At 50.6% G+C, this 14,281-nt stretch overlaps 1 protein-coding gene, 1 long non-coding RNA gene and 1 pseudogene across 2 annotated transcripts; all 3 read right to left on the bottom strand.

The window, feature by feature from the left end:
- Nucleotides 1-1,544: 1,544 nt before the first annotated feature.
- On the bottom strand, nt 1,545-3,819 carry LOC137840919 (janus kinase and microtubule-interacting protein 3-like). Its single transcript, XM_068653000.1, has 8 exons — nt 3,705-3,819; nt 3,433-3,495; nt 3,248-3,346; nt 2,933-3,166; nt 2,747-2,812; nt 2,617-2,685; nt 2,173-2,540; nt 1,545-2,093 (listed from the first exon to the last, which is right to left on the bottom strand). Exons 1-6 carry the CDS (start codon nt 3,771-3,773, stop codon nt 2,641-2,643), a joined length of 576 nt encoding a protein of 191 aa, XP_068509101.1. The 5' UTR covers nt 3,774-3,819; the 3' UTR covers nt 1,545-2,093; nt 2,173-2,540; nt 2,617-2,640.
- A 208-nt stretch (nt 3,820-4,027) lies between these two features.
- Nucleotides 4,028-5,061, bottom strand: LOC137840920 (uncharacterized). Its single transcript, XR_011088095.1, has 3 exons — nt 4,556-5,061; nt 4,401-4,471; nt 4,028-4,264 (listed from the first exon to the last, which is right to left on the bottom strand). It is a non-coding gene; the product is annotated as an uncharacterized lncRNA (long non-coding RNA).
- A 759-nt stretch (nt 5,062-5,820) lies between these two features.
- On the bottom strand, nt 5,821-7,134 carry LOC137840927 (janus kinase and microtubule-interacting protein 1-like; annotated as a pseudogene).
- Between the last annotated feature and the right edge of the window lie 7,147 nt (nt 7,135-14,281).

Here is a 14,281-nt window from a genome sequence, read left to right as displayed (position 1 = left end):
CACTCGCTTTTCAGGGCAACAAAAGTACTTATTTTTAAAAATGATGAGTTGTACTTACCGTGTACGCTCTGGACGGTCCAGTTGCAAGCAGAAAATAAAAATATTTCTCTCGTTAGTCGTATGTTACCATCCGCTGTGTCTTTGTCAACATCGCCATTTTCCTACTTCCTGTTGCGAGCCACGCCCACGGATTTAAATTCTGGCGGAAGAGCCCGCCCATTGGCGTCGTTTTCGCGTATAGCAAATCCGATTGGTTGGGAAGGGGGCGCGGTTATGCAGCCGAGGGGTCCTGTGATCGGTGGGATGTAAAATAGGCGTCGACGTCACGTCCGCGTCACGTGACCACGACGTGGCAGACGTCATATAGCAACCGCTGTTTTGTTTAGTAGACTTACAGTTGTTATGCATTGACATAATGGCGCACACTCCAAATGGATTTGAATAAATTAAATAATTCTTCTGCCCACTCCCTTTTAAACAAGTTAACTCTCCCCACGGATTTGAATTCCGGCGGAAGTTTCGTCCATCGACGTCACGTCTGTCACGTGACCACAACGTGGCAGATGTCATATAGCAACCGCTGTTTTGTTTAGTAGATTTACAGTTGTTATGCATTGGCATAATGGTGCGCACTCAAAATAGATTTAAATAAATTAAATATTTCTTCTGCCCACTCCCTTTTAAACAAGTTAACTCTGCCCACGGATTCTAATTTCGGAGGAAGGTCCGTCCATTGATGTCTTGTCTGCGTCACTTGACCACGTAGCGACGTCATATAGTAACCGCTGTTTTGATCAGTAGACTTAGTTATTATGCGTTGACATAATGGCGCACTGGTTAGCATGTCCACCTCTTAAGCATGATGTTGCGGGTTCGACGCCTGATCAATGTTAGCCATGGAGTGAGCTGAAGTGCATGGCGCTGAAGATTTGAATCTTTGAAATGCGCTGAGGTCTGACATATCAGGCAGAATGGTTTGCCATCACGTTCACCAAAAATAGAAACTTTCCCACTCTGATAAAGACGTCCTGTGTTCATCTACATATTGCCGTTTTGCTGTGCATCTTTTCCCTGCCATTTCGAGAGCCCAATTGACACTAATAGTTTACTGGAATGTGTTTGCCCATCCTACTTTGTGGAATTTCACCACATGCGCTTTTGACCAAAATACCAAATTGAACTCAAGTGAAGCCAACACGCACAACACTCCCCCCCCCCCCCCCACACACACACACACACAAATGTTGATATGAACATAAAAGGGCCGCATGAATCCAAGCAAAGAGCCGCATGCGGTTCAGGAATTGCGGCTTGGCCAAACCTGTACTATACAACTTTATTTGTATAAAATTTTCACAACAGCTGTCACACAAACAAAGCGGGAAAAAACGAAGACGTGCGTGTTCCGCCCACGCTGGATTTATTTGCACCTTTGAAAAGACACCGTATTGCCGCAGATGTGGCAAAGAGTACTTTTGGGCATCTGAGACGGAAGGATGTCCAAAGCATCACGTCACCTGCTGTGGTCGGCATGGTGGTGGGACGTTGAGGTCAACCGCTTTGGGGTTGGCTGAATCTTTGGTCGCAGGATGCCACACACTTGAAGACAGAAGCAGAAAAGCAGAGCTAAATGCAAAATGTACTCACCGGTGACTCCAATTTTTTCCCCCCTGAAGAAATGGATGGACGGGTGGCCCCGGCTGGCCGGTGGGACTCTTGTTATTCTGACCCTTTTTAGTGCGCGTTTGGGGCAACAACCGTTTTTTGTGGCGCTCTCTTCTGGTTCAAGAGTGCCCTGCATGTGAATTTGCCTTTCCTGCCTTCTGATTGGATGAGCGCCGGTGTGACGCGGTGCCTCTGTCACCGTGGCGGGGGGTATACGTCGGCATCGGAGCGTCTGCCAACATCTGAGACCGGCTGGCAGTGTATCGGAGGTGTCGAGTGCGGTGCCGCTGGAGCTCACTCACCAGCTGGTGTTAGGGCCACAGAATGAAGGCCAAGGAGAAGAATAGAAAGAGAAACAGAAACTTCTCCTCCAATTGTTTGATTTGTCTCTTCTGAGCTACGATGAATTCTTTCAGCTCTTTGTTCCTCTAGGACGGACAAATGGAAAGTGGCCTTCAAAAGCCAGTAAGCGTGCAAGTAAGTGCCGGGCTGGCTTTGGGCCCTTACCTGTTGCGCGCTGTGCAGCAGATCCATTCTATCTTGGAGGATGCAAGCGTCGCGCTCCCTCAACTCGCACATCAGGGCTCGCTTCCATTGGTCCACGGCGCTCCTAAGCTCTTCTCTCTGATCCGCCGTCAGCACGTCATTCACGCCAGCGTGGCTGGCTTTTTCGCCGTCCGTGGCGGGGCAGTCCCGCTGCGGTAGCGCCTCGTACAACATGGCCTCCAGCTCCAGGATCCTCTGGGCCGCAATCCTCGTCCATCAGTGGTCCGGCGGGAGATTTGAGGGTGGCTTACCTTATGAGCCTGGTCCATGGAACGCTTCCTGAAGTCCAACTCTTCATCCAGGTAGCCCTTCTGCTTACAGAACATATCCTAGCACAGCTCAAAGTCAGAATTGTTGGGGCACATTGCCGGAGTTCCCCTTGGCTGATGTCGCGTGTCTGTCTACCTTCTCACTTTCAATGTCCAACATCTACTGTTGAAGTGCTGACTTGGTCACTTTGATGTATTCTAACCACTGAGGAAAGGCTGCTGTCACATAAGCAGAATGCGAGAGCGTGCGTGGACGTGCGCGTTACCTTCTCGGCTAGGGTGAGAAGGGTCCTGGCGTGAATCACGACCACCTGCTCCTCGTTGGTGAGATTCTGCAAGAGCCCAAAGGCACAGCGTCAATAAGCTTCTTTCAGCGCAAAGCCTTCCAAAAGTCACATTTGAGCCGCCGAGTCTCGTGGAGTGCGAACATAAGGAGTTCGACATACACTTACGGCGTTATCGCCCAGGATGTCCAGCTTCTTCATCAGATCACTGATGACGATGTCCGGGGGAAAGGCGCAAGGAGCAATGTAAGGTGTTCTGGGACCTCGGGTTAAGGTTAGGGTTGCGAGGGACGCCTTACGTACGCTCACACCCTCGGCCTCGCAGTAGATCTGCAAAGGGCTGAGGCCGTCTGGGAAACGGACTTGCAGAAACTTCAAGACGGGGGAGCGCCACTCCCTCTCCTGAAAGGCAGAGGCATGCATCCGTCCGTCCGTCCGTCTGTCACATCTCTGGCCTCAACACGCTTGTGCGAGTCTTCCCACCTCCAGCTCCAGGATGCGGAACTCAAGCAGTTCGTTTTGGTCTCGGATATCCTGGATGTGCTCTTTCAGACGCGCTTCTTCCGCCTCCATCCGCCTGACCTGAAAAGACAGTCAGACCTCATCTGCGGGGCTTCCCGACGGGTGTGACGCCAAGCGACTCCGCCCAGCGCCTTTCTTTCCGTCACCTTTTCGGCCAACTGCTGATTGCTCTGACGCAGCAGCTGCTTCTCCTCCACCCACTTGACATTCTAGAAGAGACAAACGCGTGGACAGCTTTGGAATGTTGTGTCATTTTCATCCACAAATTCTTTGGTTGACTGGAAAATGACATTTGCTTTTCTCCGCATTTTCCCAGCCACGTTCAGGGGGGGGTTGGTCCAGTAATGCCAGACGAATGAGTGACTGAAGAATGTAGCTATTTTGTCTGAGAAAAAGGTGTGCTCATTGATGACCTTACCTGTCCTTGTTGCTTCAGCGCTGACTCCAGATCTGCTACTCTGCTTTGATAGTGACCCATTTCTACCATCAGCTTTTCTCTGGTCTGAAAGGAGGAGGAGGGAGGCTCCTCCTCCTCCTTTCAGACCAGAGAACACCCGAGGCTGGGTGAAAACGGGGAGGCTGCGACCCGGCCGGGGGTTGCGGGAAGGGGCGCCACCTTGATCTCCTTCTCGGCGTCGTAGTCCCCTCCGCTGGTCTGGGCGAGCAGAGCGTAGGCTCGTTGCAGCGCTTGATATTCTTGCGTCAGCTGGCGGTAGCGAAGCTCCGCCTCCTCATGCACACACCAATGCAACACAGCACTAGTACCAGAATCAGTCAGACCGGCGACAAAGCACCCGCGACGCAAAGACGAGTCCGATTCCAGGCTGAAGAGGAATGTTTGGCGCCAATACGCTGGCAGAAATGGCGGGCTACCTCTTCGGGTTCCGTGTCGGGGGTTCTGTCGGTGTGAAAAGACAAGGACGATCCGTCCGAGTCCACCAACACGTCTTCGTCGTAGCCGTAAAATGTTTCGATGACCTGCGGGCGCGGAAGCAAACATCTCTCTGAACAAACTGAAGCGACACCTCACGATGAATCGACGAGAAGAACGATAGCGAGAAAAAGGCCATTTCATCTTGCGCAACACCAAGCAGCCGCAAACAAACAGACTCACCTTGCAGGACCTCACGCTTTGTTCCTCCTCAGAGATTCTCGACGTCGGTATCGTAGCAGCAAATCTCTCTCCTGTCGACACAAATAATCCGCCTTTGAGATTCTTTGGATGCAAAGGGAACGAACGGCTCCGGCGCAGAAACAAACGCGACTCACAATGACATTTCTGACATGAGCTCCTGTCTCCAGAGCCTGAAAAACACGTCACCGGCGATGATTGGAGGGACGCTCGTCTTTTCCAAAAGTGACAACTACAGGGTGTGTCAGGGTTTTCCAGATTATCTTTATCGTATGATTATGTTGCTTTGACTTTGACTGCAACCTGTAATAAATAATATTATTTATCCCTTATTTATCCCTATCATAAGCGATAGCAACTTCCTACACAAAGTTGTAAAACACCCCTTGCTATGATTTGACTAGAGGTCAAGGGCTTTCTCTATTCAATCCACGCTTACACCCACCCTGTTTCTCTTAATAAAAATGCTCGTGCAGGAGCCGAGAGTCAGACTTCATTCGTACAACGGATGGACTCTCCACCTGCAGGTGTCCAAAAGAACTTACTTGTCTCCCGTGTGGTTCTTCCAAAATAAGTTGGAGCGAGCGCAACTCTAACAGGGTGCATTTTGCCACTAGCTCCCTACGGACAATGACGTCGCGCTCGCGGCTAATGGTTGACGGGCTGAGCAGCCGGGCGAGTCCGTTGTTTTCAGCGCACAGCGAGTGGCAAAGGCGCTGACAAAACGGGAGCTTTGAGCTGCTGAAAACGGCAAAACAAGTCTAAAGCGTGTTCAAACGCGTGCGCACAATGCTCCTGTTTGAAAGGTCGGAATTTAAGGGGCCAATTTTTTGGATGGCGGCCGCCGGCCAAGCTTTGGACGGAAAAGGTTTCCTGGCGACAGCGAGCGAGCGCGGCGCTGCCGTACGTGCACCGAGTCGCCTGCCTGAAGACCTTGGACAAGTCGTCGATGATGTGCCGCTGCTCCACAACTTGAAGGAACTCCATTTCACCGTCCTGCTGGCCGCAACCGCGGTCCAGGTCATTGAGCGAACTAGGCCTTCTCTGTGGAACACAAATGCAGTGGACTCTGTTGGCACGCCGCCGTTGTCCACGTCGACTTACCAAGCTTGCCATCTCCTCGTTCTCCTGGGTGACAAAGCGCACTTTGTTTTCAAGGCGAGACAGCACCAGCGAGAGTTCTTCATTCTTCCTGCTCAGGCGTTTGTTTTTGTACAGGAGTGGCAGAAACTGGCTTTCTGTTTCTCTCAGTCGCTTTAGCTGCAAGCATGAAGTGCGGGATGTGAAAGACGCACAACACGCGGGCCAGAACGTATCCATTCCTTTTGCATCGGTTTGAACGGAATCGTGGCATTGGCTCCCAATAAAAGACATCTACCAGGCAAGCGACTCGCCGCGCCGCTCAACTAATAAGCAAGCGCAATGGGTGCCTCGCTGGATGGCGCGCATCAAACGTAGCGCAAACCTTCAAGCGTGCCGTCAATAAATTACCAGTTCATCGCGTTCTTCAGAAAGCAGGGCGTTTCGATCCTCCAGTTTCCTGATGACTGCGCTGAGCTCAGCGATTTTCAGATGAAACCGTCGCGTGTCCCGATCCTCCTGAGACTGAAAACGCCCCGCAACACACACACACAACCACTCGTTCAAAGTTCAAAACTGTTTTTGTGCGACCTTCCTCCAGCAACGAACTAAGTCATGCGTACTGCAAGTGTGTGATGAGGTGGCTTACGCTATGAAGGGGATTGCTAGTAGCGGCGTTGACCCCACTTCCAGGGTAGTTTAGGCCCGCCCTTTGGGAATCCCTCAGGGCAGCGATCTGCTGCTCGGCAGCCTGAGTCTGCAGCTGAAGGCGGTGGACGTGGCCGGCCCCAGGGCTTTATCCAAAACACTAACCGCTCTGTCTTTCAGCTTGATCTCATCCATCTGGATGTACAAACGGGGAGCGTTCAGGCAGGCGGGCAAACTCATTTGCCAGAATTGTGACAAAAACAAAGAGAGCAACCGGCCAATTTTTTTCTTGAATCGACTAGAACACCTTTGCTGTGACAAAAGCGAAGCGAGCAACCGGACATTTTCTTCTTGTGAAATAGAATAGAATGCCTTAGGTGTCATTGCACTGCAGGTATACGACGAAATTGGGAACATAGCCACGCACCGCGCATCTGATCAGTCCTACCAGTCAACGGATCTCCCTCTCGCAGTCTCTCTTGGTTCGGCTCAGCTCCTCCCGATGCTGGTGATGAGCTGATCGGAGCTCGTCCGCTCGGGACCGCCAGGCCTGCTGGGCCGCTGCCAGGGCTTCTTCCGCGCTCCTGGTGGAGGCGACACCGCTCGGTCTCCCAACACCGCCGCGTCTCCTCCACCTCCGCCAGCAAAGCGCCCCCGCTCCTCACCTGAGCAGACATTGCGCCACACCGGGCCGTTGAGACCGCAACGGAGCGCCGCGACGCTTACTGGGGACAAGCTACACAATACGGTAGCGGCCGCATCGGAGCCCGACGTGGCGTGCGGATAGTCAGACACGGATTGAGCGGATCACCTTGTCCATGGAGTCGTCCCTCAGGCTGAGGACCAAGGCATTCAGTCGCTGGATCTCTCCATCTTTGATTTTGATCACTCTCCTCAGCTCCATTTCATACTGCCGCAGTAATGTCTCCCTGGTAACGGCTAACTCTTTCTGCTTCTCCTCATGGAGTTTGCTTTTGAGTTCCGTCATGGCGGCGGTGGCACAGTGGTGGTCCGCCCGCAGGTCCTGACTTCTCTCTCTCTCCAGACAGCTGACCTGACATGACTTAGACTTAGACAAACTTTATTGTCATCTTGTCTGCACATGGTGCATACAAAACGAAATTTCGTTGCATACGTCTTACAACAAAGTAGTGATATTGCAGTTGAATAGAAGTAACATATCCTATGAAAATATATTGTCAAACGCACCTCTTTCATTAAGGTGCCCCCGGCTTCCCGGTAACGGGTTTGTCTTAGCCGGGTTCAGAGATTCGTCCGTAATCTAACCACCCGAGTTAAATTAACTCCACCGGAATCAATCTAATTTCTGTACGACGCCAATCCCTCTCAAGTCACCCGAAGCTCGAGCCGAGTAACTCAATTCGAGGCAAGACTTCGAAGTGACCGCATCGTATTGATGGCTCCCCGCTAATGTTTGAAGTTCTTATTACGTTACGGATATTTTTAGATGTCTTTGTTAAGGCCTCAGGGATTCGTTTGTATAGCGCACCCAAGCACTAGTTTTGCCGAAGTAAATGTTGATATGGGTCCGTTCCACTTGGTCGCTCATGAAGCGAGCCGACCAACTTGTTTATTCGAAAGAGAATCGAATTAATAAAAGTGTGACAATAATAGCATTTAAGAAGAAAATTAATGCACTTTATATTATTAATTCTAACTTCTTATATGTAAATCTAGCACTTAACTGTCGGAGTGCTTCACCCCACTTGATTGCTTTAAAAATTTAATTCTCTAACATGTTCGGAGTTACGTTTTACGCGGCCCGTCAAAAGGGGGAACGGGCCTGCGCCCTTCAAATAATTAAATTACTTTCAGTTCTACACCAAACTAATAATCCAATTTAAACACTTCCGTTAATTTATTCAGACGAAGCAAACTTTCAAACGAATTGAAATTCACTCGTGTCTCAAATAACTACGAAAGTTATTCAATTCTCTACAATTGTCTGATGTTACTTTTATTTATTACGGTCAGAAATCAGAATCAGAAAACCTTTATTGTCATTCTACATAGTACAATGAAATTGGAGACCTCCATCCAGTGCATGAGGTAGACACAAGTAACATAGTCAAGTAATCGACTAGTAGAAAAGTAGATGAAATAATCAGAAACAGTAGTGCGGACAAAGTGCAGTAATAGTGCAGGAGGAAAGTGTCATCAGTGTCGGCTGGAGTTGAGGGCGGCTATGGCTTGGGGAAAGAAACTGTTTCTGAGTCTGTTTGTCCTGGTCTTCATTTGCCTGTAGCGTCTTCCAGAGGGCAACAGGTCAAACAGGGCGGAGCCAGGGTGGGAGCTGTCCGCTGAGATGGCCTTAGCCCTGCTGAGGCAGCGGGTAGTGTAGATGTCCGTAAGGGAGGGGAGAGGGCGGCCGATGATCCTCTGGGCTGCCTTCACCACTCTCTGCAGCTTCTCCCTGTCAGCGGCGGTGGAGCTGCCGAACCATACTACGATGCAGTAGGTCAGTAGACTCTCGATGGAAGATCGGTAGAAGGTCAGCAACAGGTCGGTGTTGAGGTTGTACCTCCTGAGGACTCTCAGGAAGTGTAACCGCTGCTGAGCCTTCTTGACGATGGTGGTGATGTTCTCTGACCAGGAGATCCGGTCAGAGATGTGGACGCCCAGGTACTTGGTGCTGTGGACCCTCTCCACCTGCTCGCCGTTGATGAAGAGGGGAGTTGGCTCAGGGCTGTGTCTTCTGAAGTCTATGATGAGCTCGTTGGTCTTCTTGGTGTTCAGAGCGAGATTGTTCTCAGAGCACCAGTCGACCAGCTCCAGGACTTCCTCTCTGTAGGCTACCTCATCGCCATTGGAGATGAGACCGACCACAGTGGTATCGTCGGCGAACTTGACAATCCGGTTGTGTTTGTGAGCCGGTCTGCAATCATGAGTGTAGAGGCAGCAGAGGAGGGGGCTCAACACACAGCCCTGTGGGGAGCCGATGCTCAGCGTACGGGTGGAGGAGAGGCGGGAGCCAACTCTCACAGCCTGGAGTCGGTTGGTCAGAAAGTCATTAATCCAGGCACATGTGAGAGAGGGGAGTCCGAGAGTGTCCAGCTTTGTGGTGAGTCTGTCCGGGAGGATGGTGTTGAATGCCGAACTGTAATCCACAAAGAGCATCCGGACATAGCTCTGCTGCTGCTCCAGGTGGTTCACCGCACAATGGAGGGCTACGGCGATGGCGTCTTCTGTGGATCTGTTGGTCCGGTATGCAAACTGGTGGGGGTCGAGGTGTGGGGGAAGATAATCCTTGATGTGCTGAAGGACCAGCCTCTCAAAGCACTTCATGATCACCGGAGTGAGGGCCACTGGCCGGTAATCATTCAGGCTAGAGATGGCCGACTTCTTCGGCACTGGGATGATGGTTGAGGTTTTTCAGGCAGGGCGGGACGGTTGCTAGGGCCAGGGAGCGGTTGAAGATCGTGGTGAAGGTGGGGGCGAGCTCCTCAGCGCATGCCCTCAGCACCTTGCCGGGGACCCCATCCGGGCCTGTGGCCTTTCTGGGATTCACTGTAAGGAGCACCTTTCTGACCTTGTGCTCCTGAACAGTGAGTGGAGTGATGTCAGAGCTGGGTGGGGGAGGGGGCAGGGCAGGGACAGGGGAGTGCTGCTGGGATGTTCCAAACCGAGCAAAGAAGCTGTTTAGCTCCTCTGCCAGCTGTGCGCCTTGGTCTTCGACTTGAGCGGCACTGCCCCTGAAGTTGGTGATCTCCTGGATGCCCTGCCACACCTTGCGGCCATTGTTGCTGGACAGGTGGGACTCGATGCGTTTTCTGTGGTCCGCTTTCGCCCGTTTGACTCCTCTCCTCAGCTCAGCTCTGGCAGCGCTGTACAGAGCTCTGCCTCTTGACCTGAAGGCGGTGTCGCGGGCTCTGAGGAGAGAGCGGACCTGGCTGCACATCCAGGGTTTCTGGTTAGGGAAGACCCGGATGGTTTTGGTCACAGTCACATTGCTGGCGCAGAACTGGATGTAGCCCAGAACTGTGTCTGTGTGTGTCCCCAGCTCCTGGTGGTCGAACAGGTCCCAGTCTGTCCGTTGAAAACAGTCTTTGAGTTTGTGGAGTGCATCCTCAGGCCAGGAGGTGATGGTCCTTAAGGTGGGTCTGAGTTTGCGTCTGAGGGGGGTGTAGGCAGGGAAGAGCAGGAGGGACAGATGGTCTGATTGCCCGAGGTGGGGGAGGGGGATAGCTCTGTATGCATGTTTGATGTTGGTGTAGACATGGTCCAGGGTGTTCTCACCTCGTGAAGCACACTTTACGTGCTGGTGGAAATTCAGCAGAACAGTCTTTAAGTCAAAGTCAAAGTCAAAGTCAAAGTCTCCTTTACTGTCAATTCCTCCGCATGTCAAGACACACAAAGAGATCGAAATTACGTTTCTCACTATCCCAGGGTGACAAGACAGAGTTCACAACGCACATACAAGTAAACAACACAGGAAAAATAACACAAGAAGTCAAAATCAATGAACAATAAGCGTGATAGCACGCTAGCCGCTCCCGATGCACGGCAGACTCCGGTAAGATGACAGTCAACCAGGCCACTGTGAACACGAGCACACAGCAGGCACGCACTGTCCGGTTCGTGGATCCTATCAGGCGAACGCAACCCATCTTGTCCCGCGAACGAACGTACGCCAGGAGAATGGAAGGCACGGCTGAGCGAGCTGGGTTGGCCGCAAGCCTGGCCAGACGTCTCCGCGCTGGCCCCTCTCCCGCTGCCTCGCAGACCCGCTGCCGACGCATCCCAACAATGCTCCAGGACGGAGCAGTCCGAGCTCAGGACGCAGTCCAACCGGTGGAGGAAGAGCAGGCCAGTCCGGCGTCGCTCCATGACGAAGCAGTCCGAGCGCCCTTAATCTCTCTGCACCAAAGTCCAGAACGCCATAAAACCCACTTCCGCCGATGTTGAGCAGAACATGCCCGCCGCACTAGTAGCACGACGTATCACACGAGACGAATACACACAAAACTGCCGGACAAACACTCAGTAAACACTCACAAAACACCGAACGGGACAGAGAGTGGCCGCTGCGTGTGCACGCGCCGCCATCTTGTTAAGTTGGCCTTGTTAAAATCCCCCGCTACAATGTGGAAGCCATCAGGGTGAGCCCGTTGTTGTTCACTCACAGCTCTCAGCAGGAGAGAGAGTGCCGTGCTTACGTCAGCGTCGGGTGGAATGTAAACAGCAATGACGATAACAACAGCTAGCTCCCTCGGGAGGAAAAAAGGCCGGCACCTGACTGCCATGTACTCGAGGTCCGGACAGCAGTGGCTGCCTACGATGGTCGCATTGTTGCCCCAGTTTTCGTGCACATACATACAAAGCCCCCCACCTCTGCGTTTACCGGAGTCCAATGTTCTGTCCGCGCGTAGCAGGGAGCGGCTTGCTAGCTGCATGCTAGCATCGGGGATATCCGGGCGCAGCCAGGTTTCGGTTATAATAATCACACAACAGTCCCGGACGTAGTGGTTTCCCGTGAGCTGTAGATCCAGGTCGTCCATTTTATGCAGCAGGGATCTGGCGTTGGAGAGAAACAGGCTCGGGAGAGGCGGCTTGTGCGGTTGTTTACGTAGCCTTAGCATTAGGCCAGACCGACGGCCTCGCTTTTGCTTCCTCTCTCTTCTCCGCCTGCGTCGCCTCCCAGACCCGACAACAATCCACGGAGACCCCGGCGGTCTCGCAATCTCGTCTGGGATGTTGTGCTTGCGGTGAAAGTCACTTGAAATAGGTATCCGTGCTTGGTGTCCAATGTCCGTGAGCGAGTGGAAAGTGTACTTGGGATTCCCAGTACAGAGTGTGCCAAAGAGTGAAAATAAAAAAATATAGGCAAGGAGAAAAGAGCACTGGCGTGGAGAGCCGTAAGCCGCTGCGTCCGTGCGCGCCGCCATCTTGGAACCCGCCGCCATCTTGGAACTATGGAACTCCTATGTTATACCATAATAACCCCCCGCACATTAATCAAATCGTCAAATCAACCCCAAACCATCGATTGCACAAATTTAGTACAAATCAGAGCACAACCAAGTAAATAATATACGAAACACATTTATTGAAGAAACATGAAATAGAATTACAAATCTCAATTACTCCAGAAACCGAACAATTTCACTGACTGATACCCGTGTTAATAAAATCATTCAATCCCAGAACAATTCGATTGCAAAACACAGTTCATGAAAGAGGGAAAAGGTAGATACCAGCTGCGTGCTATTTTTGGTGGAAGCAAAGTCGAGTGATCAATTCGATCTTACTTCTAAAATCCAAATTAGAGAAACAGGCTGGCCTCGAGGGGGCCGGCGGCCCGATGACTATTCCCTGTTAGGGTTTTCCAGGTTATCTTTATCGTAGGATTATGTTGGAATATAGACTATAATGATTAAATCAATCTTGTCTTGCCCTCACAATGTAATGATTAAATCAATCTTGTCTTGCCCTCACAATGCAGAGTAAGATGAAGTGGTTGCTTCCTCTGCTTGATTGACCAGCTGCAGGGGAAGCAATCAAAGTTGTTCTGTTTCCCACAACAGTGTAAAACACCCCCTGCTCTGATCTTATCAGAGGCCGGGGGTTCACCAAACCTGTCCACTCCCACCCCCACTCTGTTCCTCCTAATAAATATGCCCTTGCAGGGAGGAGACTTTTAGAATTCATTCCTGTAGCGAGTGATCTCTCCACCTGCAGGTGTCTAAAAGAACTTGCCTTGTCTCCCGTGTGGTTCTTGCAAAATAAGTTGGAGTGAGCAAATCTCTAACATTTTGGTGCCGAAACCCGGGATCCTCATACCCACCATCTGACCGGCGAAGGAGGACGTGCTGCATTGTCGACAAGCCAGCGTCCATTAAGAGGACCTGGAGGAGAAAGACCTGGGAAGGAAATTCTTCGCTGGGCCAGCATCTTAGGTCTGCCTTCGTCTGACAGAGGTGGATTGACGGGACCCGGCAGTGCAACGAACCAGGGGACAAGTAAGTTAAAGGCCATAATTGTGTTGTGTTGTTAAACGCGTAACACGTAGAGGTGCACGGGAGCCAGCTTGGGTTAAAGTCCCAGTGGAAGAAACAGGCTAAGAAAGGCAGAGCTTCTTTTTCGTTCATCGAAGAAGTGTGTAGACTCTTCTTGGTCTGTTTTTCCGAGCTGAGGGATCTGGCTTGGGTTAAAGTCCCAGTGGAAGGAACGTGCTAAGAAACACGGAGCTTCTTTTTTGTTAATCAAAGAAGGGCGTAGATTTTTCTTTGTATGTTTTTCCAAGCCAAAGAACAGCTTGGGTTCAAGTCCCAGTGGAAGAAACGGGCTAAGAAAAACAGAGCTTATTTTTCTTAATTGAAGAAGGGCGTAGATTTTTTCTTTTGTCCGTTTTTCCAAAGCTGTTTGGGAGGGTTTTACACCCATCCCTGGATAGGCCTAAAAAAGCGCTGGAGTTTGTGTGATTGAGTGTGTGACTGGTAGGATAAATTGACTAAGAAGCAGTTCTAGCGTTGATCCATGGCAATAAAACAGGCTAGTAATTTGTTGAAAGGTCAATTTAAACCTGCATTGAGGATCCTCAAAGAAATAAATAAGTAATAATAATAATAATAATAATAATAATATTTTTGAGAAAAAGAAATTGTAAAACCTAAAACTACTAGAATTAAGATGGGAAATAAAAACGGTAAATCTTTACCTCTTAACGGAGATGAGAAGTACATGGCGAGTAGATTTCTTAATTGTATGCAATATATGCCGAAGTGGAAGAAAAAGTATGAAGTAGAAAGGAAGTTGAGAGTTCAAGTGGTAAAGAAATGCAACTTGCTTCTAGAAGATAAATAAATAAAATTAGAATGTGCTGTCCTCGTGTGCATGGGAGGGACCAGCTCATGATCGACCACAGGAAATGGCCAGCCTGTGACGAATCACTGGTGCTGGGAACTACCTTTTGCGTGCGAGAGCTGTGCATGTGTGTGCGTATATGTTAAAATGATGAACATTGGCTAAAGTTTTAGTATAAAAAAATTGCTAGACTGTGGTCTATCCAATTTGCACCGCAGAACAGAAATGATTTTGAAAGATAAAAATGAGAGGAAAAAGAGAGAAATCTGTTTGCAAGCAGAAACTAATCCACACTAGTGCATGTTAAGTGT

Source organism: Syngnathus scovelli, chromosome 14, assembly GCF_024217435.2.
Source record: "Syngnathus scovelli strain Florida chromosome 14, RoL_Ssco_1.2, whole genome shotgun sequence".
NCBI classification, from domain to species: domain Eukaryota; kingdom Metazoa; phylum Chordata; class Actinopteri; order Syngnathiformes; family Syngnathidae; genus Syngnathus; species Syngnathus scovelli.
Note: the sequence above shows the minus strand (reverse complement) of the source record. Positions and strands in the feature narration are given on the sequence as shown.

Bases quoted from the DNA above. Each gene is read 5' to 3' on its own strand.
- LOC137840919 (XM_068653000.1), bottom strand. From the start codon at position 3,773: ATGGTAGAAATGGGTCACTATCAAAGCAGAGTAGCAGATCTGGAGTCA. The intron at 2,813-2,932 runs GTAAGTGTATGT...GGGCTCTTGCAG, and splicing joins ACATCCTGGGCGATAACGCC to AATCTCACCAACGAGGAGCA. The intron at 2,686-2,746 runs GTAACGCGCACG...GCCTTTCCTCAG, and splicing joins TTCTCACCCTAGCCGAGAAG to TGGTTAGAATACATCAAAGT.